We start from the raw sequence: 25,945 nt of genomic DNA, 5'->3' as shown, positions 1-25,945 counted from the left end.
ATTTTAAAAGTTATCTTTCTTGGAAAGGTTCTTCTGAAAAAATAGAGTTCTTTATTTCAAAGTTAGGATGTTGGAAGCGTGCCCACTGTATAGTTAGGAAAGTAATTTTGCCTGGATTTCTTGGAAGAACAAAACAGCCACCACAGATGTATGCTGATAAGAACATGCATGTGGAACAAAAATATGTGCATCACTACCACTCCCGGGCTCTATGCTTATCCAGCCTGGACGAATGGAGGACCCACGACAGGTCAGTGCTTCTAAAGAAAACCACCAAGGCAAGCAATGGGGCTGCAGGAAGGGGCGCTGATGGCTGATAATGTTGATGGCTCAAACTTTTTGGCCCGCGGCCCACTCCCCTCAACACAGACCTTTCCGCAGACCACTAGCCATGATGACAAAATGGGTAAAGGACGGGGTGGAAGTTCGGGATCTGGCCAGGAGGTAGGATACAGTAATGAGATGAGGGTGGCGGGTCTGGGAGGGAGGGTGCAGGCGTGCAGTAAAGGTGTGGGTGTCGGCCAGAGAGGAGTACAGGGTGGGTGATGGGAGTGCGCTATCTGGGCATAGGGAGGGCGCTTATCTAGCTCCATGCCTCCTGCCACTCCCAGGCACTGCCCACTGCTGCTCCCATTGGCTGTGATTCTGGTTAATGAGAGCAGAGGGGAAAGCTTCCAAGTGAGTGGTTTCCTGTGCTGCCATTCCCCCAGGGATGGGAGGGGAAGCGGCAGTGCACTGAGCTGCTTCCTTATCCCGCAAACCAGATCTGCCCTGTGAGTCTCGCCCATCCCACCCACTGCTGTGGGAAGCTGGCCTAGAGCTTCATCCTCATGGGGCAGAGGAGAGGGAGGGACTGGAGTGCCAGCTCAGGCTCCCCGCTACTGCGGGGGGAGCCAACCCCGAGCCCACGGCCTACCTGCAAGACAGTCTATATTTTGAGAACCACTGACTTAGAAGATGGCACTCTTTCCTAATCAGTCTCCAAATAATGCCTTAGTATGCTCAGAGACTAGTTGGAGTTGCTCATTCCTGATGAGATGCCAAACAGAACTTCTGACTACCTATGGTCACTAATAGTCCATGACACTTTGTTTAAGAGTAGAGAGTTTAAACCTTAGTATCATGGGCAAAGCTCTCGAACTTGAGAATTTACTGAGTCCTGTCTAAATTCAACTCTTGCTTTAACTAGATTTTCATCACCTTCTTGATTAAACATCTATGCATACTAATTCCAGGTTGTATGTTGGGCTGTACTATGTTGTATACTGGCTAGCTGCATTTCAATAATAGGTAAAATCTAGTAATTTAGAAAGAGAAGTGCCTTAGAGCAGAGATTCTGAATGAAAAGTGCTGTGTAATTGTAAGTAACTTCCTACTTTCTTCTCCTTACAGTGTGTAGCTTTAAATAGAAAGCACCCTACTGCAAATGCAGATTTAGTCTGTTGATATAAATTCTGTGATTGCAAGTAAAATGGCAAATGCTAGCATGGACAAATAGTTATTTTTCTGACCATGAGATACTATTTGTATGAGGGGAAAGCTTTTTAATGGAATAATCATTAGTGTAATTCTTGCCAAATTAATTCTCAGAAGAAAAATACATGCCTAGATGAGAGAGGCTGTTGTCTGCTCAGAGTTGCTAATCAATAGACATCAGAGGTGAAACGTGATTGATCATTGAGCAGCCAAAATACAATGTGCGTGTTTAACTTTTTACAGTCTTGAGTACCTCAAATACTTCAATGGGATTACTCATGGGATGAAATCCTAGCCATATTGAAATCAATGGGAATTTTTCCCCTAACTTCAGTGAGGGGATTTCATCCATTGTGTACACACTTAAGCATGTGCCTTAGGATCAGGTCCTTAAAGTGCAGCTTGTGTTAAGATGCTATGTTGATTTTATTCCCATCCATGAAATAGGGGTTGAAAGCATGCATGTGAATTGAATGGCACAAGGAGTTTATCAAAGAAACTGTTTGTCTGTAAACTCAGAATGAATAATATCATCTTGACTAGAAAAGAAATTGAAAGACACACTCTCACTGTTCTAACTTATGCAATCAACTTCTGGAGAAAAATTATGATGTGAAGTTTAAAATCTAAACCTCCAATGTGAGAATTTCAAAGAGACCTCAAATAACAGAAGAAGCTTTCATGCTCTATAGACCGGAAAAGAGCAGTCAGAAGATGATATTCATGAGATTCGCATCATTGTGATTTGGTAACAATCAGCCTCCTGAAAGAATTATATTCTTGCCAATGCCATATCTAACAACATTTCCAGATCTACTATATATTTTAGCGAGTTTGTTAGTTTGTCTGTTTGATCAAGAACTTCTAAACCAAGGGTGGCTAACCCATTAAACAAAGAGAGCCTAAACAGCAGCAAAAAAAATATGAAGAGCTGCACCAGAATTGTTGAGAAAAAAAAAAGAAAGACGCTGTCCCTTTAAAAGCCATGGGTTAGGCTTTTTGGCCACATCAGGCTCCCACCGGCCGCCACCATTTTGCAGTGCCAGATGGCTCCCCTGCACCCAGTGAGTACCAGGGGCCGTTTGTAGAAGTGCATGGGGCAGCTTAGCGAGCTGCGGGGGATGCTTCACGAGTCGCACTTTCAGGGGTGAAGACTTGCACGAGCCGCAGGTTGGCCTCCCCTGTTCTAAATGGTAAAATATAGGACTAGCAAATTCGGTATATAGCTTCCTCTTCTCATAACTTAAACCAATGTAAGGGTTTGGTTATGCCAGAAAAATGGGATGTGCCTGAAATCGGATAGCGTCTCATAAAACCAAACAGAAGAAAAGAGACAGAATCACCAAATCAAGTATAGTCCTCAAAATTGATACAAGTGAGGCTACATCTAGAATTCAGGCTTCTTTCAGAAGAAGCTTTTTTTGGAAGAGGTCTTCCAAACAAACTTCTTCTGAAAGAGAGCGTCCACACTGCAAAAGTGCATCAAAAAGTGATCCGCTTTTTTGAAAGAGAGCATCCAAACTAAATAAACGCTCTCTCATATGTAAGCTGTGATTGCTATGGACGGAATGGCCACCAGGGCACCTGTGCTTTTTCTTCTTTCCTCTTCTTCCGAAAGACCTCCTTCTTCCCTGTCCACACACACCCTTTTGCAAAAGAGCTCTTTTGCAAAAAGGCTTCTTCCTCATAGAAAGAGGATTAGCAATGCCAGAAAAACCCCTCTGTTCTTTCGATTTTCTTGCGGAAGAACGCAATTTCAGTGTGGATGTTCCTCAAGTTTTGCAGGGAAAATGGCCGTTTTTCTGACAAAACTCTGTATTGTAGACGTATCCTGAGTGAATGCTGAAAGAGACTGAACCAAGATGAGCCAGAAACATAGAATGAACCTGGATCAGGATTGCTTTTCAATAAATTTAACAGAAAAAAGATAAGATGGAAACATTTGGAGTAGTGCTGTGTTTTGGCACAGCTAACTGAATACAGACAGTCCCCGAGTTACGCGGATCCGACTTATGTCGGATCCGCAGTTATGAACGGGGCCGTTCCTCTCCCTGGTCTCCAGCAGACCAGGGAGAGGAAGCAAAGCGGCGGAACACGTGGGCAGCGGACAGGGCTGTCCGCTGCCCACGCGCTCCGCGGCTTGGCTCTGCTTTGCCCCCCCCCCCCCCCGTCTCTCTGGTCTGCAGACCAGGGGGACGGGGGGGGGGGGGCAAAGCAGAGCCAAGCCGCGGAGCGCGCGGTCAGCTGACAGCTGTCAGCTGGCCGCGTCCTCCGCGGCTTGGCTCTGCTTTGCCCCCCCCCCATCCCCCTGGTCTGCAGACCAGGGGGACGGGGAGCAAAGCAGAGCAAAGCCATGGAGCCCGAGGGCAGCAGGACAGCCACGGCGCGTCTGGGCTGTCCCGCTGCCCCCGTGCTCCATGGCTTTGCTCCGGACACCTGTGGTACAGCAGCTGGGGCGCTGCCAGTTGGTCCCGTAGCGCCGCTCTGGGCGCTACTGGACCAACCGGGCAGCACCCCAGCTGTTCTGCCGCAGGCGTCCTGATTCAGCCACTGCTGGTCAGATTCAGCAGCGGCTGAATCAGGACGCCTGGGGCAGAGCAGCTTGGGTGCTGCTGGGTTGGTCCAGTAGCGCCGAGGAGCGGCGGCGCTACTGGACCAACCCAGCAGCACCCCAGCTGCTCTGCCCCAGGCGTCCCCAAGTCAGTCGCTGCTGAAACTGACCAGTGGCTGACTACAGGAAGCCCCTGCCCCGGGCTTCCTGGAATCAGCCGCTGATCAGTTTCAGCAGCAGCTGACTTGGAGATGCCTGGGGTTCTTAAGTTGAATCTGTATGTAAATCAGAACTGGCGTCCAGATTCAGCCGCTGTTGAAACTGATCAGTTTCAGAAGCGGCTGAATCTGGACGCCAGTTCCGACTTACATACAGATTTAACTTAAGAACAAACCTACAGTCCCTATCTTGTACGTAACCCGGGGACTGCCTGTAGTTAAGGTTTGAAAACTAGAAGACAATGTTATTGGAAACTAAATTGACTATGGCAATTTTTTTTCAAAACATAGCAAATGATGAGATTAGAGGGATGAAGAAAAAATATACTTCTTGGGATTCTCATTTTTTTAAAAAATGCACTAAAGATTAATTTTTAACAATCCCTTTTTTAAGGAATCCATAATAAAAATTAACTTCATAAAAACAACCCTCTATTTTTTGAAAAAATGCAATCATTTCAATAAAATGTACATTTTTGTTTTATTTCCAATGAATAAATAAATAACTAAAACCCTGAGTAAAGAACCTGAGCAACAATGGACAAATCTGCAGTAGGCCAGAAATCAGTGGTTCACAAACTTTTTGTACTGATGATCCTTTTCCTACAGCAAGATTCTGAGGGTTACTGCCCCCTTTATAAATTATAAACAGGGATTTTTAATTTAAATGTAATATGGGAAAAGGGCTGACAATCTGAGCCGCAACAGGCACAGGGCTGAGATCTTGAGACCCCCAAGTAATAGCCTTGTCACCTCCAAGGGGTCGTCACTTCCAGTTTAAGAAACCTGCATAAATTGAGGCAGTACAGAAGAATGCTATTATATTTAAGTTGTTAATTTTACTGTGTTTCCCCTTTTGTGCGTGAAATCTTGTTTTAGCATAAAATTTGTTAATAAATTTTAATAGCTATAAATCTAGTATGTTTGCCATGGACATGATTTCCATGTCAGAAAACATGACTTATTATGTCTTTTCCCCCTGGTATAAGAAGTCATGGTCTTTATCACACTAAGTAAACTAAATCCATGCATTGAGAATATGGTGATTTTGCTGGTTATTAATCTACACTTTTTAGTGTAAAAATAAGATATTTGACTTTTCATATTTTGAATGGTAATTTAATATTAGCTTAAAACATTTCCAGATCTATATATTTTATAATTTTAGCTTCAAGTAATTGTGACATGGTTTTTTTGGCTGATCACTAACATTATTATTTCCTTTTTTTGTTTGTTTTTTGCCATGGCAGTCACATCAATCGTAAGTGACCTATCCAATTTAGATTTACTCTGACCAGCACATCAGACACATTACTGAATGAAATGAAACATGTTGGTCTCACGCATTTCAGAAGAAAGACACGAGTGGTTGTGCAGTCGTATTGTCTCAAACAGTTTTACTTAAAGATTAATAGGGATGGAAACTGGATTTGCCGAAACAATTTCTGAGTCTAGGAAAACATGGGTGGCAGAGAGCAGAGCAAGAGTAAGTGTTACAAAGGAGAGCCCACAGAAGTTACTGTAAATAAATAAAATAGCAAATCAAGGTAAAAGAATTCCAGACAAGCACTGCCCACCAAGGAACTCCCTCCCTGCTTTTTTACAGAATAGATCTAGCAGAGTCAGTAAATGTAGCCAGAAAAGACAAGCAAGAAGTGTGAAGAATATCTATATCAGTTAAAAATACATGTAGGTGTTCAGGGTTGGAAAAGGGAGGGGCCTTTCACCCATGTCCTGAACTTTCTGTACTCTGCTAGATCTTTTCTGGTAATCAAATGTATATGCCACAGTCAGCAGAAAGTGCTATCTGACTGCAAGGTGAGCTGTTGGGTGCCTCTGCTCCAAAGAGCTTCAGTGTGAATTCCATAGCAGTTACCTCAGCTGCAAGTGAGGAATCCCTAGCACTAAGGAATCCGGTAGCAGCGTACACAGCAGGGCACCCTGCTTTTATCGCCTGTTTCCAGGGCAGGATTTAGTCTTTACAGCCTGGTTTTGTTACATCCTCATACTGATAGCTCCTTGGAGCTGGTAACATAAGCACTTTCCAAACACTAAGTACACAGTGGGTACTTCCACGAACAAATGATAAAATTAGGTGCTTTTACAAAGGGCATACATGTCAATTTAGATACACAACCCCCCCTGGTCAGGTACACAGATCTGGGTATGTGCATGAATGACACATCCTTTTGAGGATTTGGCTCATAATACTTAATTACTATGGGGTGTTAACAGTAATACAGATCTACACATTCAATATTTCTTCCTGGCATCAGTGCATTCAGTTTGTAAATTCGCTTTTGCGCTGACCTGGTTTTACAGCATTACCCATCTTGATGCTCACAGAATTAAACAAACCCCTTGGGAACATTCATAGATAAAAGTTGGAGTGAAACTCATCCCTGGGCAGGCACACAGGCCAGATGCATCCTTGGCCTATTTGGATGTTTCAGGGGCCAATTTGGCAGATTAGAGCAGCCTTACCATCTATGTTCATTTTACACCCCTATGACACTGAAGTGGTGAAGAAGAGCAGCAATGCCTACCCCAATCACTTGACTGTCTGCACCTGATCCATCCTGCAATGCCAGGGCTTTCTGTAGGGTCTCATGTGCCAAAATGGACCTGCAGCTACTTTGTTACTGCATTAGCCTGCACAAAGGGTCCACGACACAGGAGTAAATAGCCAAAGGTCTGTGCACCTCCGAAGTCCTCAAATAGTTCTTAAGTGGAACTTAAGTGCCACCTAGGCAGAATGCTGGCCCGTTGAGCAACAGTGAATTTCACCCTTAGTGTTTCCTAAGATGGTAAAATTGATTTGTTTTAGTATTCTTGGAGCTGATTTGACCTAAGGAGAATGTGGGAAGAGGAAGTACGAGGTGTACCGGTAGTTCGGAATAGGCACCCTAGTCCGAACTACCTAGTTCGAGCCCCGTGTAGCCGCGCTGCACGGGGTTCGAAGCAGCGGGGATTTAAAAATGGCGGCTCCCCGCTTATGCTAATGAAGCCCGGGAAATTCAAATCCCGGGCTTCATTAGCAAGTGCGGTATGCATACATTACCCTCCTAGTTCTAACTAGGAGGGTAGTGTAGACATACCCTTAATGATTTAAAAACCTGTCATACACAATGTCTAAAATCAGTCACAAACACTAAGGCTACGTCTACACTGGCATGATTTTCCAAAAATGCTTTTAACGGAAAACTTTTCCGTTAAAAGCATTTTTGGAAAAGCACGTCTAGATTGGCAGGATGCTGTTCCGCAAAAGCACTTTTTACGGAAAAGCGTCCGTGGCCAATCTAGACGCGGTTTTCCGCAAAAAAGCTCCAATCGCCATTTTCGCCATCGGGGCTTTTTTGCGGAAAACAGTCCTGTGCTGTCTGCACTGGCCCTTTTGCGCAAAAGTCTTTCGGAAAAAGGCTTTTGCCCGAACGAGAGCAGCACAGTATTTTCGCAAGAACACTGACGATCTTACATGAGATCGTCAGTGTTCTTGCGGAAATTCAAACGGCCAGTGTAGACAGCTGGCAAGTTTATCCGCAAAAGCAGATGATTTTGCGGAAAAACTTGCCAATCTAGACACAGCCTAAAGGAAAGACATCACCTTTAGCTTTCAGTGCATCTGCAAATGTGTAATGCTCAAACATTTTGTGTAGGTCTTCACGTCTTTTATTTGACTTCATCTTCTGCGTAGTCCTTTTAGCAGACCCCTGATCACAGGCATGCATATCACCATTCAAGTCCATTGCTAAACAGGGCAAACTGTCACCCACTGAACATTGGCATGCTACAGCAGAAAAACATGTTGCTATGCAGGTGCACTAAATAATGAGAATTTGCATACATTTTTTCAGGCATTTCCTGAATCAGTCAAAACAGCACAAGTGTACAGAAATTATTTCCAGTTTTATAGTGTAGCCTGTGGCAGAAATATTGAGGGTGAAAATATAGATCTTTTCTGACAACTCTACAGCACCAAACAAGTATGACTGATACTGATACTCATTCTTTTTAAAATGTGTTTATTAATGTCTGTCCTTTTACTGCTGCTGTACACTTGTTAATCATTGTAAACTTTGACTGCCCAAAACTGTGCTAGGAACATCACAGAAACAAGGGAAGATACATTCCCTGCTCTGAACTCTTTACAGATCTAAGGCCTTGAGTCTGAAAAGACCATTCTATATGCATTAAATGTTACCCGGTTTGAGTAATCTCATTGGCTACTTGGGGTCGCAGCATGGTCTAGTAGATGAAGAACCAGACGGGGCAGTGAAGATTTGAGTTTTTTGCTGTTCTGTCATTTCCCTTCTGTGCTTCCAAACCCCTTCCATCTTTTGTCCATTTGTCTAGACTGTAGAAACTGTGGTTGTGGTAATATCTTTCTTTGGATCAACTTCTGTCAGGGAGGGAGACAAGCTTTTGAGCTTACACAGAACTCGTCTTCAGGCCTGGAAAGGCACCCCCAGTGTCATAGCTAAATACAGGTTGGCAAAGACTTAAGTAACTAACACATATTCTAAACGGCTTTTTGGGTACGATGTCCATCTTCTTGCACTTGGATAGAAAGATGATGTCTGTCATAGTCTTAAGGCACCCTTCATGGTGACTGTAACTCTTTGGGACTGGAACTCATACTTCTTTGGGACTGGAACTCATACTATGTGTTTGCATTAGGGATGTGAAAGTGTAATTGTATACATGGTTAACAGATGAACCTGGGCTCATTAGTTAACATGCATGATTACACGCAGGACTCCTTCACCCCTACGTGAGGGAGAGCATGGCACGAGCCGGTGTGTGCAGGAAGCTGGCTTTTAAAATGGCCCCCTGCGTGCACTGGCTCCCACAAAGCCACCTGTTCTTTCCCCTGTGCTGCTGCCTCTTAAAAGCCAGCTCCATATGTGCATGGGCTCCTGCCTGCCTCACTCTCCCCACCCCCACACTGCTGCCTCCGATACAGTGGCAGCAGAGTTGGGTGACAGGCAGGAGCCACCCCACACTGTAACCCCATGTTTAACCATGTAACTGCTGAAATTTTCAGCAGTTACACGATTACTGAATTAAACACATTTTAACATCCATAGTTTGCATAGCAACCTTCACAATAGGTCATCTTTGCATTAGAAATAACGCTATTGATCTTTTGCAGAGCATCCTCACATATCCTCACATCCTCACATTTTTGGTCATATGCAAAACCACTGCATAAGCATTTAAAATTTCTGCCAGTTTCCCAGCTACATAAAAACTGTAGGTAGAAATAATAGTAAAGCTACTTTTAAGGACACCTTTTCAAAACAAACAAACAAAGCAGTCTCTGCAATTCGTGCCTCTATATCCATCCATTTGCATGTCTAACGATCAGATTTGAGCTCATAATCAGGTAGTTACTGGTACAAGGGTGCATCTACACAGCAACATCATTTCAAAATATCACAAAACTGCCCCAAAAAAGTATTGTAGAGCAACACTATTTCAAATGTAGAGAATAACCTCCTATTTGAATAAGCATAATCCTACAAGCCAAATGAAACTTCCCAGAATTAGAAAAGGTCAGATTCTCACTCATATTTCATCTATAAGAGAGAGAACACAAAGTAGCATGTTTTAAGAGATGAAGAGAACTGCTTCAGAAACAATCTGCACATCTTTAACAGAACCATGTTTCTGAAAGCAGAGAAAATGCAGCCCCTGGGAAATCCCTGTTGGACATATGGTTCTTATGTTCAAACACATTAATGGGCCTGTTATGCTATGAGTCATCCAACACAAGAGTTTCATGTGTTTCTTTAAATACATCGAAATTAGCTGCAGGCATATATGATGCTGCAGAGTGGTTATTAAGAATCGCGACAAATACCTGCATTCATTGAAATGTTGACTTTCCTGATGGGAAAGACCTCATTTAGCTTATTAGCATATTTTTGCTAAAACAAACTAGCAGACTAGAATCCTGATGGTTACACTAATTGAAGATACAGTTTAATAGATGAGAGGCCCACTGTGCTGCTATCCAAGTCTCAGTGCTGTATGACAGAGAATTTGTGTGTGTGCAAATAGCACATTTTAGTTTTTCTTCCTCCTGAAGAATTCTGTCAAAACTAGAGCTGGCTGAACTATCTGTAGGGAAGATTTGTCAGTTATGTTGCTCTTTTTTCCATTTGCAAATAATCTGTGAGCTCCTCCTGATTTCTGCCAATCAATTTTGTTATTAATTTGGAGCTAACATTCTCAGCCTTCAGGTGGTTGGCAAGCTGTTCAGTTTAATGCTGAAATTCACTGGGTATGATCAGTCACCTAAGTCACAAGGTATTATTTCACCTATGTGACAGCATCATTGAAACTTTTTTGAACAGAAGCATGACAAATAGTAAATATTTTTGGTCATATGCAAAACCACTGCATAAGCATTTAAAATTTCTGCCAGTTTCCCAGCTACATAAAAACTGTAGGTAGAAATAATAGTAAAGCTACTTTTAAAGACACATTTTCAAAACAAGCAAACAAAGCAGTCTCTGCAATTCGTGCCTCTATATCCATCCATTTGCATGTCTAACGATCAGATTTCAGCTCATAATCAGGTAGTTACTGGTACAAGGGTGCATCTGCACAGCAACATTATTTCAAAATAACTAGCATTATTTCCAAATAACTTAGTCCGCATCTACACAGCAGGCAGGTATTTTGAAATAATGTTGAAATACTGTCAAGCTGGAAGACTTCTTACTCTGAATCCTGTAACCCTCAATGTACGAGAAGTAAGGGAAGTTGGAGGAAGAGTGCTGTAGTTCAAAATAGGTGCTGTGTAGACTCCCCGAATTTCGAAATAAGCTATGCAATTGACCTAGCTCAATTTGTGTAGCTTATTTCAAGTTAAGGCCTGCTGTGTAGATGAACCCGAAGTGTTTAATCTTACACCTGCACATTCATTGTGAGGGCAGGGGTGCTGGAGCAATTTTTAAAGCACGAGTGCTGAGAGTCAGTGAAACAAATTGTAAACCCTGTATCATACTGCATGGAATGCCACAGTGATATGAGGAACAAATACTGTAAAACCTAATTTAATGCATGGCCATAGATATTACCATCACTTCAAATGCCTAGCTGCCTGCATGGTAGGAATGTGAAAGGAGAGCCATGCCAAACTGCATGTCTTACTGGTAGATTATATCTGAACTGCATGCAAAGCCACAGTGCATACACTGTTGCTAGGTAACACAGCAGAATCCTATGCAATGCAGTTCCGGAGCTTTATACTTGCAAGATTAGTTTGTACAGCGGAGAGTGTCAATGCAAGAGATGATTCCAAGGTGTAATGGGGATGGTCTTATGGTAAGGGCAGTGTCCAGTGGTTTAGGAGATCCAGATACAGTTTATAGTTGTGTTGCCTACAGCCTTGCTGCATGTATTTGGGCAAGTCACAAGTCACTTGATCTCTCTGCACCCCCATTACAATGATATTAGTGACATTGTTCTGTCTCACCAGAGTTTTGTGAGGATGAATCCATTGCTGTTTGAACAGCTTTCACTTGGACACACAAATACATGCAATACTGAACTGTGACAGATGTCAGCCTCTGGCAATGCCCAGCTGCATGCACTGCTGCTTTATGACAAGGTATTGCATTCTCTGCTGGAGTAGGACACAAGGCAATATGCACTTCTGCAAGGTGACATAGAGTTACATGCACCCCTGCACACACACCACAAGTCCTGCTGGAGGGTGACACAGAGCTGCATACATCCTTCTCCCCCTACTCCACTGCATATACTGCTGGAATATGGCACAAAGGAGCCACATCCCCCCCATACACACTACACATACACACTACATATATTGCTGAAATATGACACAACAGAGGTCCATGCATTGCACACCCTCTACACACCCCATGCACTGCTGAAGGGTGACACAGAACTGCATGCACATTGGAGTATACCAGAGGTCCAGGCATTTTTCCCCCACCAAAGACATACACCATATATGCTGCTGAAGAGTGTCAGAGAGCTGCATGCACCTCCTTCTCCCACCCCACTGCATGCTGCTGCTTATGAGTTAATGGTATGGGCCACCGTACTACGCAACTTTTAATATCCCTACTGCATACATTGCCCCCCCCCCCGCCCGCACACACTGCATACACTGCTGGAGTATAACAAAGTTCCATACATCCCGCCCCCCCTTCCCCGCACACACTGCATACACTGCTGGAGTATAACAAAGATCCATGCATCCCCTCCTCTCCCCGCATACACTGCATACACTGCTGGAGTATAAAAAAGGTCCATGCATCCCCCCCTCCCCGCACACACTGCATACACTGCTGGAGTATAACAAAGGTCCATGCATCCCCCCCTCTCCCCGCACACACTGCATACACTGCTGGAGTATAACAAAGGTCCATGCATCCCCCCCCCTCTCCCCGCACACACTGCATACACTGCTGGAGTATAACAAAGGTCCATGCATCCCCCCCCTCTCCCCGCACACACTGCATACACTGCTGGAGTATAACAAAGGTCCATGCATCCCCCCCTCCCCGCACACACTGCATACACTGCTGGAGTATAACAAAGGTCCATGCATCCCCCCCCTCTCCCCGCACACACTGCATACACTGCTGGAGTATAACAAAGGTCCATGCATCCCCCCCTCCCCGCACACACTGCATACACTGCTGGAGTATAACAAAGGTCCATGCATCCCCCCCTCCCCGCACATACTGCATACACTGCTGGAGTATAACAGAGATCCAAGCATCCCCCCTCTCCCCACACACACTGCATACACTGCTGGAGTATAACAAAGGTCCATGCATCCCCCCCCCTCTCCCCGCACACACTGCATACACTGCTGGAGTATAACAAAGGTCCATGCATCCCCCCCTCCCCGCACACACTGCATACACTGCTGGAGTATAACAAAGGTCCATGCATCCCCCCCCTCCCCGCACATACTGCATACACTGCTGGAGTATAACAGAGATCCAAGCATCCCCCCCTCTCCCCGCACACACTGCATACACTGCTGGAGTATAACAAAGGTCCATGCATCCCCCCCTCTCCCCGCACACACTGCATACACTGCTGGAGTATAACAAAGGTCCATGCATCCCCCCCTCCCCGCACACACTGCATACACTGCTGGAATATAACAAAGGTCCATGCATCCCCCCCCCTCTCCCCGCACACACTGCATACACTGCTGGAGTATAACAAAGGTCCATGCATCCCCCCCCCTCTCCCCGCACACACTGCATACACTGCTGGAGTATAACAAAGGTCCATGCATCCCCTCTCCCCGCACACACTGCATACACTGCTGGAGTATAACAAAGGTCCATGCACTGCTGGAGTATAACAGAGATCCAAGCATTGCCCCCCCTGCATGGCCTGCTGATGGATGACACCGAGCTGCATGCCCCCCCCGCGGCATTCGCTGCTGTCTGGGTGACACACGAGAGCCGCTTTCGCCCATCCCAGTCTTCCTCAGTCATCCCCGGTGTCCTGAATGAGGCGGGCGCGCCAATGAGAGCGGGCCTCGCTCCTTTGGCCCCTGCCCACTTCCCCTTGCGTCAAGGGAACTTTTAAGCTCCCCGGCGCTTGGCAGCGGCTGTGGAAAAAAGCCCCAGGCTGCGGCTCGGCGCGCGGTGCCCGGGTGCAGGGGGTGGGGAGACCGGGTTGGTGGGGAGAAAGGAAGGGAGTAGGGGGGGGGGGGGCTGTGCTCTGCTCGCCATTGCACAACCCTGCCCCGCCGACAGATAACCTGCGCGTGAGCGTGCGGGGTGAGTCACGCCGGGAGGGCACAGCCCGGGCTGGCTGCTCGCTCGCTCGCTCACACACTCGCCGAGCAGGAGGCGAGAGGCACCGACTCGCTCCGCAGCCCCGGCCGCCTCGGAGACCCAGCCGCGCCCCCTGCCGCAGGGACCCGCTGGGCGCCCGCCGCCCCCGGCCGGGGAGAGCTCCTGCCCGGCCGCGCTCCGTCTCTGCCCCGCCGGCGCGCTCCGTCTCCATGAGCCGCAAGACGCAGCCTCGCAGCCCGGGACTGCTGCTGCCGGCCGCCCGCTGCCGGGGCGCCCCCTCCAAGCGCCTGCTGCTGCAGCCGGACGGCGCCGGGGAGGACGCGCCCGCGCCCAAGTGCCCCCGGCTCTCCGAGTGCCCCAGCAGCCCCGCGGACTGTCTCAGCGCGCCGGGCTCGCCCTGCGCCCCCGCCTCTCCGGGCAGCGCCCCGAGCCCCAGCCTCATCGCCGGCTACCTGCTGCTGCCCCTGGCCGACAGGGAGCATGTGTCCCGGGCGCTCAACATCCACACGGGTCAGGAGCTGCGCTGCAAGGTAAGCGCCAGCTGCCGGCCGCGGCGGGGTCAGCCTAAGGGGAGTGGGGGTTGGAGCCCGGTTACTGCTCCCTCGCCCAGACCAGCGCTGCAGCCTTTGGGATGCGCCCCCCCCCCCCCCAGTGCTGGAACTGGGGTGCGCCTCTTGGCTTGAAGCGGTTTCCACCAGAGCCAAGGTTTACAGGTGGCTTCAGATAAGGAGTCCTGTGGCACCGTAAAGGCTAACAGATTTATTTGGGCATAAGCTTTGGTGGGTAAAAACCCGCTTGGTCAGGCTGGTTCCGTGCCTCTCAGCAGCCCCACAATACAGATTGTTCCAGCATCCCTGCCTGTGTGCTCCCATTGATCCCTGCCAGCCACAGAGCTTGGGCAGCTGGGCTGGGAGGGAAAGGGGGTCAGTGGTTAGGGACCTGGGTGCCGTTCTGATGACTTTTGCATGGGGGTCTGCTGGTGAGAAAAGTTAGATCTGCTCTCTGCCTACACTGCCTAGATTCCACACTGGGGTGTTACCAGACTCCCCGTCTGAGCTCATTGGATTCCCAGTGACTGTTGCTATAGTTAGCTTTGAAGAGGACTGTGGCTTGTAAGGGGAGGAATAAAAATACCAGGAGCAGACGCACATTGGAAACAGTCAAGTCTTCCAAGCAAATGCTCTAGCTTAAAACAAAGGGCCAAACTGAGCTCCATCAGCAACAGCTCCCGCCCTGTCTCCTACTGTCAGTGACACACAATAGAACAGTTCCTGATTAGCCCTGCTTGCAGAGTTTTCCATGAGATGTCAGCAATGCTTTTAAAGAACACACTTATGCTTGTCTGGTCTGTTGGACCTATTTCTGAATGGGCTGGTTGCTGACTCTGAGTTTACTGCTGCCACCTGCTGCCTGCCTCTAATGAGATAAGGAGTGTTTTCTAATCCTTTCTTGGCAGATGGGCCTAAAGGCATGTTTCGAACTGAAAATAAAGTGGGGAGGGGGAGGTATTAATGATTGTAATACTGGGTATGAAGGAAGTGAAATTGAAATTGTAAACTGTGCCTCCAAGTTTCTCCATGGAGATATCAGATTAATAGAAATGATGACATTCCCTGTGTGTCACTGATTCCAGTCAGGCCTAGGATGTGAGTAACTCTAACAAAGCTTAACAGCTCACCAAGAGAACACTGTCGGATCCTTACAAAACATCCGTCTGCCTGTCATTCCCTGAATTAAACATCTGTGGGTTTCATCCTTTTGCCTAATGCAGCTTGCGTACTGAGACTTACAGTGTGACCACAATCACTGGTGTGTGAAACCTCGGAGTAACTGAAAGGCAAAATCATCAGTAGTTCTTAAACATTTCTTCTCCATCAGATTACTAATAGCTGAATATTTTTGGAAAGTGTTTCAGTGGCAGGTTTGAACATAATTTATCTTGAGGGCTGGCCTCCATCCAGTTGTCTCAGCATTGTCCCTGGAAATTTGTTGTATAGTACACAAGCTTTAGCACACCTAGTAATGGAGGGATTTTTTTTTTAATTTTGTCTTTACAGGTGTTCCCTCTCAAACACTACCAGGACAAAATTCGACCTTATATTCAGCTGCCGTCTCATAAAAATATTACTGGGGTAGTAGAAGTGATTCTGGGGGACACCAGGGCCTACGTCTTCCTTGAGAAGGACTTTGGGGACATGCACTCCTATGTGAGGAGCTGCAAAAGGCTGCGAGAAGAGGAGGCTGCCAAGCTGTTCAAGCAGATTGTCTCAGCCGTAGCTCACTGCCACCAGTCGGCCATTGTGCTGGGTGACCTCAAGCTCAGGAAATTTGTCTTTTCTACTGAAGAAAGGTGAGTTGTGCTGAATGAGTGGTCTTCGTGGAGGTGGAGAGGAGGAATAGCCCTTCCTGAATAGATTTCTCCTCTAGTTAATCAAGGTTCTATAAAATCTTCAGCGCAAACTAGGGGAAAGGCATTTTCTTTGGGGGAGAGGGGGACACACTGTAGATAAGTGAAATAAGGTTCTAAACCCGCTGTCCTCTGCAACTTGTCCTGTACTCCACTTGGGGTGAGGTGTAGGGGTGTGTGTCTGTATCCCTAACATGTCATGGCTCTGATCTGTAAATATTAATTTTTCCTTGGAGCTTGAGTGTACGTGTACTTACCTAGCATAAATTCCTTTCTGATTCAGCAGCTGCTCCGATTAAACTGTTTGGTGTACAAACAGATAACGATTTGAGAACTTCCTAGATCTAGATGTCAAAAATGCAATGCATTTGAACATCAGATTCAAAGTGAAATGAGAAAAAAGCAGGAAATGAAATGAAGCTGGGACATTATATAACAAAGGGGAAACAACTTTGATTTAAAAACAAAGGTGTAAAGAATCCAGGCTGCCATGCTGTAACTGGATTTTTGCAGGTGAATTCTTATCTTTTTGCAAATATCCACTGAACTCAGTGCTAGTGTAGTTGGAGTCTGTGCTATTCAAAGTTACACTTACAGTGAAAGTAGAAGCATTTCTCTCTCCTCCTTTACAGAGTTCAGCCTTCATATTTAAGATCTAAGTGCCACATGTCTGGTGTGCTTGTATATGGTCATAGACATCCCTTCCCCTCGCAGAAAGAAATGAATGAATTAAATAGAGTAAATGTTGCAACTTGAAGGAGAACTCAAATGTTAAATGAGCTACTTGTGGTATGGACAGACACACACTGTCTCTAATCAATTTTAGCCCTAAGTATAGGTTTTGTAAAAGTTAGATTTACAAGATCTAGGTCAGTAGAACTATGCCTGATTTAAAAAAAATTATTCAGACAAGAAAAAAGTATGTAAACAAACATTTCTGTGCAATGTTTCCTGTCCTTGAGTTGCAGCATAGTGCAATTCAAAACCTGAAAGGTAATATTCTGAACAAAACTGAAAGCAACTAGTTTATTATTCTAGTAAAAACTGCAGAGAGTCAATACCATTTCACCATGGGGACATTTTTTAAATTCTTTCACTAGTAATAGCTAAGATCATAAAACAAGGAAATTCACTTTTTAAAATAATTTTAACTTGGACAATATTGCTGAGTTAACTTATTAATGTATGAAGCAAGGTAGTTGTTCCAATGCTTCCTTTTTTTTTCTAAGTAGAAAAATATATATTACCCTACAAAAAAGCTCCCCTGAAGGAAACTTTTGCAGTTTTTCCAACCAGTCATGATAAGATGCAGCCATTGCTGGAATATAAGATCACACACAGTCTTTCTAATTTGGAAATATGCATTGTACAGGCTAGTATCGTATGCATCAGATTTGGTAACATGAGGGTTAAGCAGTGTAAGGCAGACTCTCTTAGTCTAAGAAGAACAGGTGCAGTGTTTTAGTGCTACAGCAGCCAATCAGAGGCCAACAGCATAGGCTGAGTCATATTTTCCGTTTACAGAACCAATGGGTATTTTACATTACGGTAGGAAGTCACATTGAGGACATGCTGCAGTTAATGTATTTACGCACCATTAAGCTGTAAGGCAGAATAAAGCCGTTCAAGAGCAGAGGAAGGGCCCCTCATCTAATGTAAAACCTTTCTACTTTCCCTGTGCAATTAGGAATTAGGATGAGCCTGTCCCTGCAGAAGAGATGGCCATTGCAGCATGACATGGAATATCATTTGGGGGGAAAATATAAATGAGCAGGAGGGTTAATCACCACTGTATGTGCAAAAGAAATTCGGACTTTGAGATTTTAAAAAGCATGCTGCTGTATGTGCAGTCTCATTGATAAACAGGAGACAGTCATTAAATTAACCAAGCACAGTTCCAGTACAATCTAGGTAGAATGGCACTTAGGGGTATTCCTTGATTGTGGAATTTGGACAATGTATGGGCTATAAATAACATTATTTTCCATAATATGTAGTATTGTGTAACATTGAAACTGTAGCCTTACCTTTGTTGCAATCGTATCGGATCTAGCCTAGCACTCAGTTTCTCTGTTAAATGTTCACAACTAAGTTTTTTCCCCCCTCCCTTTGGTCACGGTACTGCGGTTGGGGCTGTATGAAGTTATTTTTGTGCTCATTATTAAAACAGTTTTGTAACATGTACATCTGTTTTTCTGTTCCTCAGGACTCAGCTGAGACTAGAAAGCCTAGAGGACACTCACATCATCAAGGGGGAAGATGATGCTCTATCAGATAAACATGGCTGCCCAGCATATGTCAGTCCTGAGATCTTAAACACAACAGGGACCTACTCTGGAAAATCAGCTGATGTTTGGAGTTTAGGAGTAATGCTGTATACCCTCCTCGTAGGACGCTATCCCTTCCATGACTCAGACCCTAGTACTCTGTTTTCTAAAATCCGCCGGGGACAGTTCTGTATTCCTGATCACGTCTCTCCGAAAGCCAGATGTCTCATTCGCAGTCTACTGAGACGGGAGCCCTCCGAAAGACTAACTGCTCCAGAGATCTTGCTTCATCCTTGGTTTGAAGCAGTTTTGGAACCGGGATACGTAGACCAGGATATAGGAACTTCTGATCAAATTGTTCCAGAACATCATGGAGACAATGATGATATTAGTTCCTTCTTCTGTTAATCCTGAAATCTCCAAGAACCTCCTACAGTTCTCGCACATGGCATCTTTTTAGGGTTTCATTTTTCCACGTTACAAATGACAGCATTCTAAAGTGTAACTATAATCAGAAAAGCGACTGTTTAAAAAACAAACAAGCAAGGCAGGCAACGACTTATACCGTGGATCCAGAGTCTTCTCTGCTTATTCTGCTGGCAAGTTCTTACTATTAATGCTGCAGGGCCAATACAGTTGTGGAAGAGCCAGCTGGAATCTGCTCTGCCTCGTGCATCATCATCAACAGCCCAATTGCCGGGTGATCTTTGATTGCAGAATCTTATTACTGGTGATGTAAGACAGATAGACAGAAGCTAAGCCTCCCAGTTTTCCCCATAGGTATTAAGTGGAATGTGTAACCCTGACAGTGAAAAGTCTAAATGGGAGAAGACCAAATCTGACATGGAAATTAGTAAAAGGAATCAGATTACTGTGTTGCCAGTTTTATAGAGTAATTTTCTGACTATAAGTGCACTTTGATAGTGGAGAGAGATCTTGACCCACCAAGTCCAACTACATGCTCACTTGTCAGCTAGATCCTGCTATTCTATGATGCTATTGAAGTTCCATCCATAAAGTAAATGTAAACTATTGTCTTTCTTTGTTACATTAAATCCATCTGAGAGTTCAGGTAGTAATACAATCTTCCTGAACATAAAATTCATTTTTTAATTTATTTAAACCTGATTGTGACAAAGAATATATAATTCTACAAGGGTCCTTGCATATATTTCTGTACCAAAACACAGCACCATGGATTGGAGCACCTTGTCTTAGAGATAAGGGATATCTTGTACAGCATATGTGAACCCTTCTGTTTTTGCACAGGCTCAGTTCTACAGAGTATGCATCTTAGGTTTAAAATCCTGTACAAAAACTTGGTTGGTCTTGAACCTTAAACTCTCCAGATATTCTTACTTGACTATGCAGGTATATCATCTGCTTCTGACTACGTTTGTCTCTCTTAATTTTTTGCATGATTATTCATATTTCAAATTTGTGTGGATAATGAATACATCTAAATAATCATTACTTTCCTGGGTTAGGAATAAGTAAAGCCTAGTCCTGCCTAAAAATTCTGCTTTGTTTCATGTACATGCCTGGTTGATGATGTACGGAAATATTAATGTCTATTATAAGTGGTTCTCTAAGATGGCATATAAACAGTTCCTAAAGTGTGTTAAACGGGTAAATGATTGTGCTGTACATTGACAAAATGGCACTACAAGAATGCAGTTATTTTAAGGACTGACCCTTGGCCAGCTACGGTACCACCAGGCATAGTGAGAATGCTATGTATACCTCATGTACGTTGTACATATATCTTACTGTTTGGAGGAGGGAGGGGGTTGCTGTTGTTTGTGTGTCCTAATAACTGAAGTGTCAAAGAGCAGTTTAATGTGAATTATTGTTGGCAATACTAACTTGACAGAATCATGAGCATTAGAGAAGGGTGAAGTACTTCTGTTGCACTAAATCTCTCATGATTGCTTGACGTTTGTATCTGTGATACAGTTTAAAAAGTAAATCTGTATATATTGGTGGGAAAAGCTGCCACAAAATCTAAAAACACTATGTCCAACCTGTAAATATGTATATATGTGGAAACCTAGATGATAAAGTCTGACTTGTATAAAAGTTTTAATAAACCTGGTTTCATAAACATTTGTTCTCAGTTTTTTGTTTTTTGGTGTCCTGAAGTTAAGCTTATTTACTTATTTAGACTTATTAATCTAAAATATATTTTGGTCTCAAAGATACTTTTAACCTACAGTCGTGCAGCTGTTTGGTCACATGGGAGATGCTTTCCACTTAGCACCAAATCCTGCAGTTGTCACTCAAGCAAAATTCCCATTAATCTAGTGGGAGCTATGCCTGAGTAAGGACTGCAGAATGACTTCTAGCACTTTTCTTCACGGATTTCAAAGGCCTTTGTGGAAACAGTAATCCAGTAGATCTCATCACAAGAGCCCTGTGGAATGGGTTAAGATGTATTAGACCTATTCTTCAGATGTGGAAACTGAGACACGGAGGTTAAGGCTCTTTTTCAAAACTACTTCTATTTTAGATGTATGTTTTTAGATACTCATCCTGAGAAACAAGGATCTGAATCGTAATACCATGCACCTTGCAAAGCTCTCCCATATCAGAGAGCTTTCATTTTTGCACAGGTGGCTATAAGTACACCATGTGCAAGCCATTAGGAAATTAGAGCTAAAACTGAACAGCTGAAAGTAGGGGCTGATTTTTTTTTTTTAAAAGGCAATCTTTACTCATAATGCCCAAGGGCACATAGCAAGTCAGTTGTGAATTAAACCCAGGAATCTTGCTTCCAGTTTCATTAGTTGATTCACAAGATATAGGCACGCAAACTGATATGAAAATACAGATAGCTGTGTTTCTTGGACACAAGGATGAGGAATATACATAGTAATTATACCAAGGTTATAGAATGTACCTTCCTTAGAGATGTCCTTGTGAGCTACTCAGGAATGATGAGGTCATTATTATCAAGTGCAGGGAAAGAAGAGATTCTTAGCTTCTATTTTTACCTTTCACCATAGTTAACATTATCCTTGGAGTTTAAATCTGTTTACCAGCACAGCAACTTGGCAAAATCTTTGCCTATGTCAAACTATACCAGCTTTCACAGAACTCCATTTTTAAGAGTAAACTAAAAGGGAGAAGAGGTGAAGTAATTGGTCAATGCAGAGGAACATGTTTTTTTTATCTTCACTGCACCTATTCTCCCATTGTGAGAGATTAGTTATGTATGCAGTCGGCATATTTTCCATGTGCTCGCTGAGAGTACGTCAAACACCAAAATATCTCAAGTTACTTTACTGAACTTATTCTTGCAGGGGGTATATAAATATACACCTAGATAGTCTGATTGAATTACCCACGGCCTTACCATGTGTTGTCTTGCATGGAAGCCCTCATGCATCGTTATCAAATAATTGCAGGAGGTTTGGACTTTGATAAATGCTCTAAAGTTTTCAAAGCATTTTTTCATCCTACAATTAAATCACCCTTATTAGGCTAGCAGCTGGGCCACCCCATGACTTTTTTTTCTCACAGGCATTGACAATTGAGCAGTTAGAATGAGCACAAATGGTAACAATGTCTACAAACAACCTCAGTGTTGCTTTTGAGATTATAATATAACATCCATTCTGACCGCAGAATAAATTGCTGGTGCTTTGTAACTTCATCGTTCATGCGTTACTATACATGAAGTTTCAGAGCATATTGAAAGACCGAGCATATGAAGTAACCAAAACTTTCTTGGTGGGTGTGAGAAACTTTTATTTAGACAAAGCATGAAGGTTTTTTTTTTTAAAGGGAGTCACAATTCATACATTTCCCAATATGACCCTTTGGGCAAGGACTGGATGAGTTGCTTGCTTTCTTTTTCTTAGCTAGTCATCGCATTCACCTTGAACCTGCAACACAATGAGGGCCTCTTGTGTTGGGCTGAGAGCCTTCAATTGCTATTGATTTTTCAGAGAGTGCAAGTGGAGGTGAGATTGCTCAGTAGCTTGTAACATTGGCACCAAAACCACTGTTTCCACTGTGTTTGCCAGTTTACAGTTCTTTATACACGTTATTCTTTTTTCAGCTCCAAATTGATCCTAATTGTTAATTAGTTTGGAATTAGAAAAAATAATGGCAAAGAAATGTAAATTAAATTATTTTAAAGTGCTCTGGCTAAAATTGGCAAAGAACAGCAAACAGAGTTAAGGGTAAAATTGCTGATCCCAGCCACCTGTTCTTGGATCTTTAAACAGCAGTGATATTTCTCATGCTATACATAGGCATAGTTGGACATATTAATTTTTTCAGTGTTATCTGTTCAAATAAAGGTCTAATTTTTAGGAGATACCCTTGATGCTCATTAAATATATTTTATATTGTGTTGCCAATGAAAAGAATGGTGCTATTTTGTAAAAACACACAAGTTTAAAATTACCTCCACTTTACTGAATTCTAAAGCTATGTAATGTGCTCCTCTATAGTTCTGCTTAAAATGGCTTAAGTCAATGACAGGCAATTTTAAAGACACACTTTTAATCAGTATTTTATAATGCAAATCTCTATTCAGATTCTGTTTTTAACCAAAAGTGCATTTTTTTAACTTCATTTTTTATGCTGTTAGGTTCCATCAGAAAATATTATTGCTTAGACAGACACAATACTTTATGAATGGGCAAATACTTTTAAAAAAACGTTATTTCACACATGAAAAATAGCTTGATTATTTAAATCCTGTTTTCTAGTTATCTTATAAAGCCACATTGTGATTAATCGGTTGCCAAAACTTCACTGTTAAAAGAAAAGTCTTCGATTTTTTTGGTGGTAAAAGTGTAAAATTTGCAACATTTTTATAATATGTTCATAACTTACAAAATATTTGCTCTCAGAGTGAAAACTTTTCAGCCTTGATCAAATTGTTACCACAAAATTACACATCCTTCAGTATGGGAGTTTATAGCAAGAGAAACATACTGGAACCATCTGTTTAAAATGCTTTAATGAACACTCGATAGTTTTCTCTGTTCTGCATGTATTTATTTACAGTATTTAACCAGATAACCAAGCTGATGTTCAGCACTCCATTTCCAAATTTGGCTTTGAAGCAGGAGCAGCAGACATATCAATTACATCTTGTCACATACGAACATAAACATAACTGTATGAAGCAATCCTGTTTCTAACAACAGTAGGCAGTGCATAGAAGACCAAAATTAATAAAATGCATAGGACAAGAGGTAACACTTTTCTTTACACTAAAGTTATGGGCCAAAAGGGTGCAAATGCACTTTCAGCTCAAGGTTTTACTCATCTTCCTGATTATACAGAGACAAATGGAGTTTGTTTTCACACGCTAAAATGTGGATGATTAATATCTTTGTTGAACACCAAAGCTATAGTCTCATCACACCGGGTGTGGATTTCTGCATACACCTCCTATTATTGTTAATGGCTAATTAATGTGTAATTTGCAGAAGGGAATGAGACTATAATTTGGTGACATGCTGTGAGCACATATGTGGGTTTATCAATCAAGGAACCAAAAGGGTGATATGGAGTATGGGTGATGGCAACACACCATGAATCAGCTGCTCTCTGTTTATTTTACAGTTCTGCTGCAGGAAAACATTCACCTCCACTAACTAGAGCCAACAACAAAAGTTGAGCTTGATAAATTATTAGTGGAGATGTTCTCAGTGGCTTTGCTTAGATTTGACTCCTCTTGCGCAAATTGCAGATTAGGAAAGGATTAGGTAACAACAGCGTGGCTAAAGTATTACACATAACACTGGCTATTAGCCAAGGAATGTAGCATGCAAAAGCTGACATTGCCTAACAAATCAAATATAGCTCTGGTCATCATAGAAAATGACTGTGGCCATCACCTAAGGTAAGCTGTTCAGTTTCTACTTTGTTACTCAGTGTCTGGCTGCAGCAAAGTGTTTGCTAAAAAGTTATTTTTTTTAAACTTCTAGGTAGTGACAAATCTGTAAACATAGATGAGTCACAGAAACCATAAATGTAACTGAGTGTAAAACCATGTTGGGCCTCACAGTAATATTCTTGTCAAGTCTCAACATGTCAGGTTTATAAAACTGCCGCTGTTTAAATGTTAAAGGTTTTCACAGTGCAACTAACAAGTAGGAAAAAACAACAACCCACAATTGCTTGGAGCCCAATCTTGCTTACCTAGCTCATGTCAAAGGGCCTGCTTTTGTGAGTAGTCAATGGACTACTCCAGTGAGAAAATGCTACTGGTTGTCAGTCAGAGTTGCAGAATAAGGCTCACAGCCCCAGATACTCAATGAATTTCAGTGAAAGCCAGATCAGCACAGGAATATTCTGCACTTATTTGGTGCTGGTGTAAATGGTTGAACAAAGTGAAGGGCAATGGAAAATCAGGCCCATACACTGCAGAGACTTATTAGCATTGCCAACTCCTGAATTTTTGCCCAAGTCTCGTGATGAGTGATGTTTTAATTAAAATCTCAGATGCTGAAGGCAAGTGAATATGTGAGCAGCTCAACTTGTATTTATAAAATAGAAGAAAGTAAATTTCTGGTCTCCCTAGCTGTGAAGAGATGCTTGAAAACATGGGAACCATGTGTACCCTAAGCTCAAAAGTCAGAAGGTAAATAAAAAAGAACCCAAAATGTATTTTTTTTTTTTTTACAAACTCAAGATTTTTAAGCCAATTTCATAATCCTGACTTGTGCTTTTGAACATTTGGGATTGGCGGTCCTGTGTATCTATTCCATGTTCATCACTTTACCAGAGGACAGGCCCTCAGCCAATGTAAATAGACCAATGGATGTTAATGAGGCTGCACCAATTTACACCAAGATCAGGATCTGTTCCTGCATGTGAGCAGTGGACCAAAAAAAAAAAAAGAAAGTAAGTCAGTAAATAGTTCTTCTTTCCACAACACGTTAGGGGAACTTCACCGCCTCCTCTAGAATTATTTACTGATTTAGTAACATTTTTTTCTCAAGCTTCTCTTCTTCTATCCCCAGGGTTGTGGGAAAGAGCTGGAATTTGCATTTCATCCTGAGGAGGCGAGCCCTTGCAGAAGGGCAATTCATGTATGTGTGTAAGCCACTGAGAAAGCACGGACTTCAGGCTTTCACCAGTTTCACTTTAGTTCTCAACAGTTGTTTCAGATGAAAGTACTTACTGTGGATTGTGGGGGGAATGGGCGAGAGAAAGAAGAGCAGAGAACACCTAAGATCAGGAACATCATTAGG

General features: G+C 43.4%; 1 protein-coding gene across 1 annotated transcript; it reads left to right on the top strand.

Moving 5' to 3' along the window:
- The first annotated feature begins 13,883 nt into the window (after window positions 1-13,883).
- TRIB1 (tribbles pseudokinase 1) lies at window positions 13,884-20,829 on the top strand. The gene is made up of 3 exons (XM_075920149.2): window positions 13,884-14,581; window positions 16,109-16,401; window positions 18,665-20,829. Exons 1-3 carry the CDS (start codon window positions 14,261-14,263, stop codon window positions 19,131-19,133), a joined length of 1,083 nt encoding a protein of 360 aa, XP_075776264.1. The 5' UTR covers window positions 13,884-14,260; the 3' UTR covers window positions 19,134-20,829.
- The last annotated feature ends 5,116 nt before the right edge of the window (window positions 20,830-25,945 follow it).

Source organism: Pelodiscus sinensis, chromosome 2 (genome assembly GCF_052426305.1).
Source record: "Pelodiscus sinensis isolate ZL-2025 chromosome 2, ASM5242630v1, whole genome shotgun sequence".
NCBI classification, from domain to species: domain Eukaryota; kingdom Metazoa; phylum Chordata; order Testudines; family Trionychidae; genus Pelodiscus; species Pelodiscus sinensis.
Note: the sequence above shows the minus strand (reverse complement) of the source record. Positions and strands in the feature narration are given on the sequence as shown.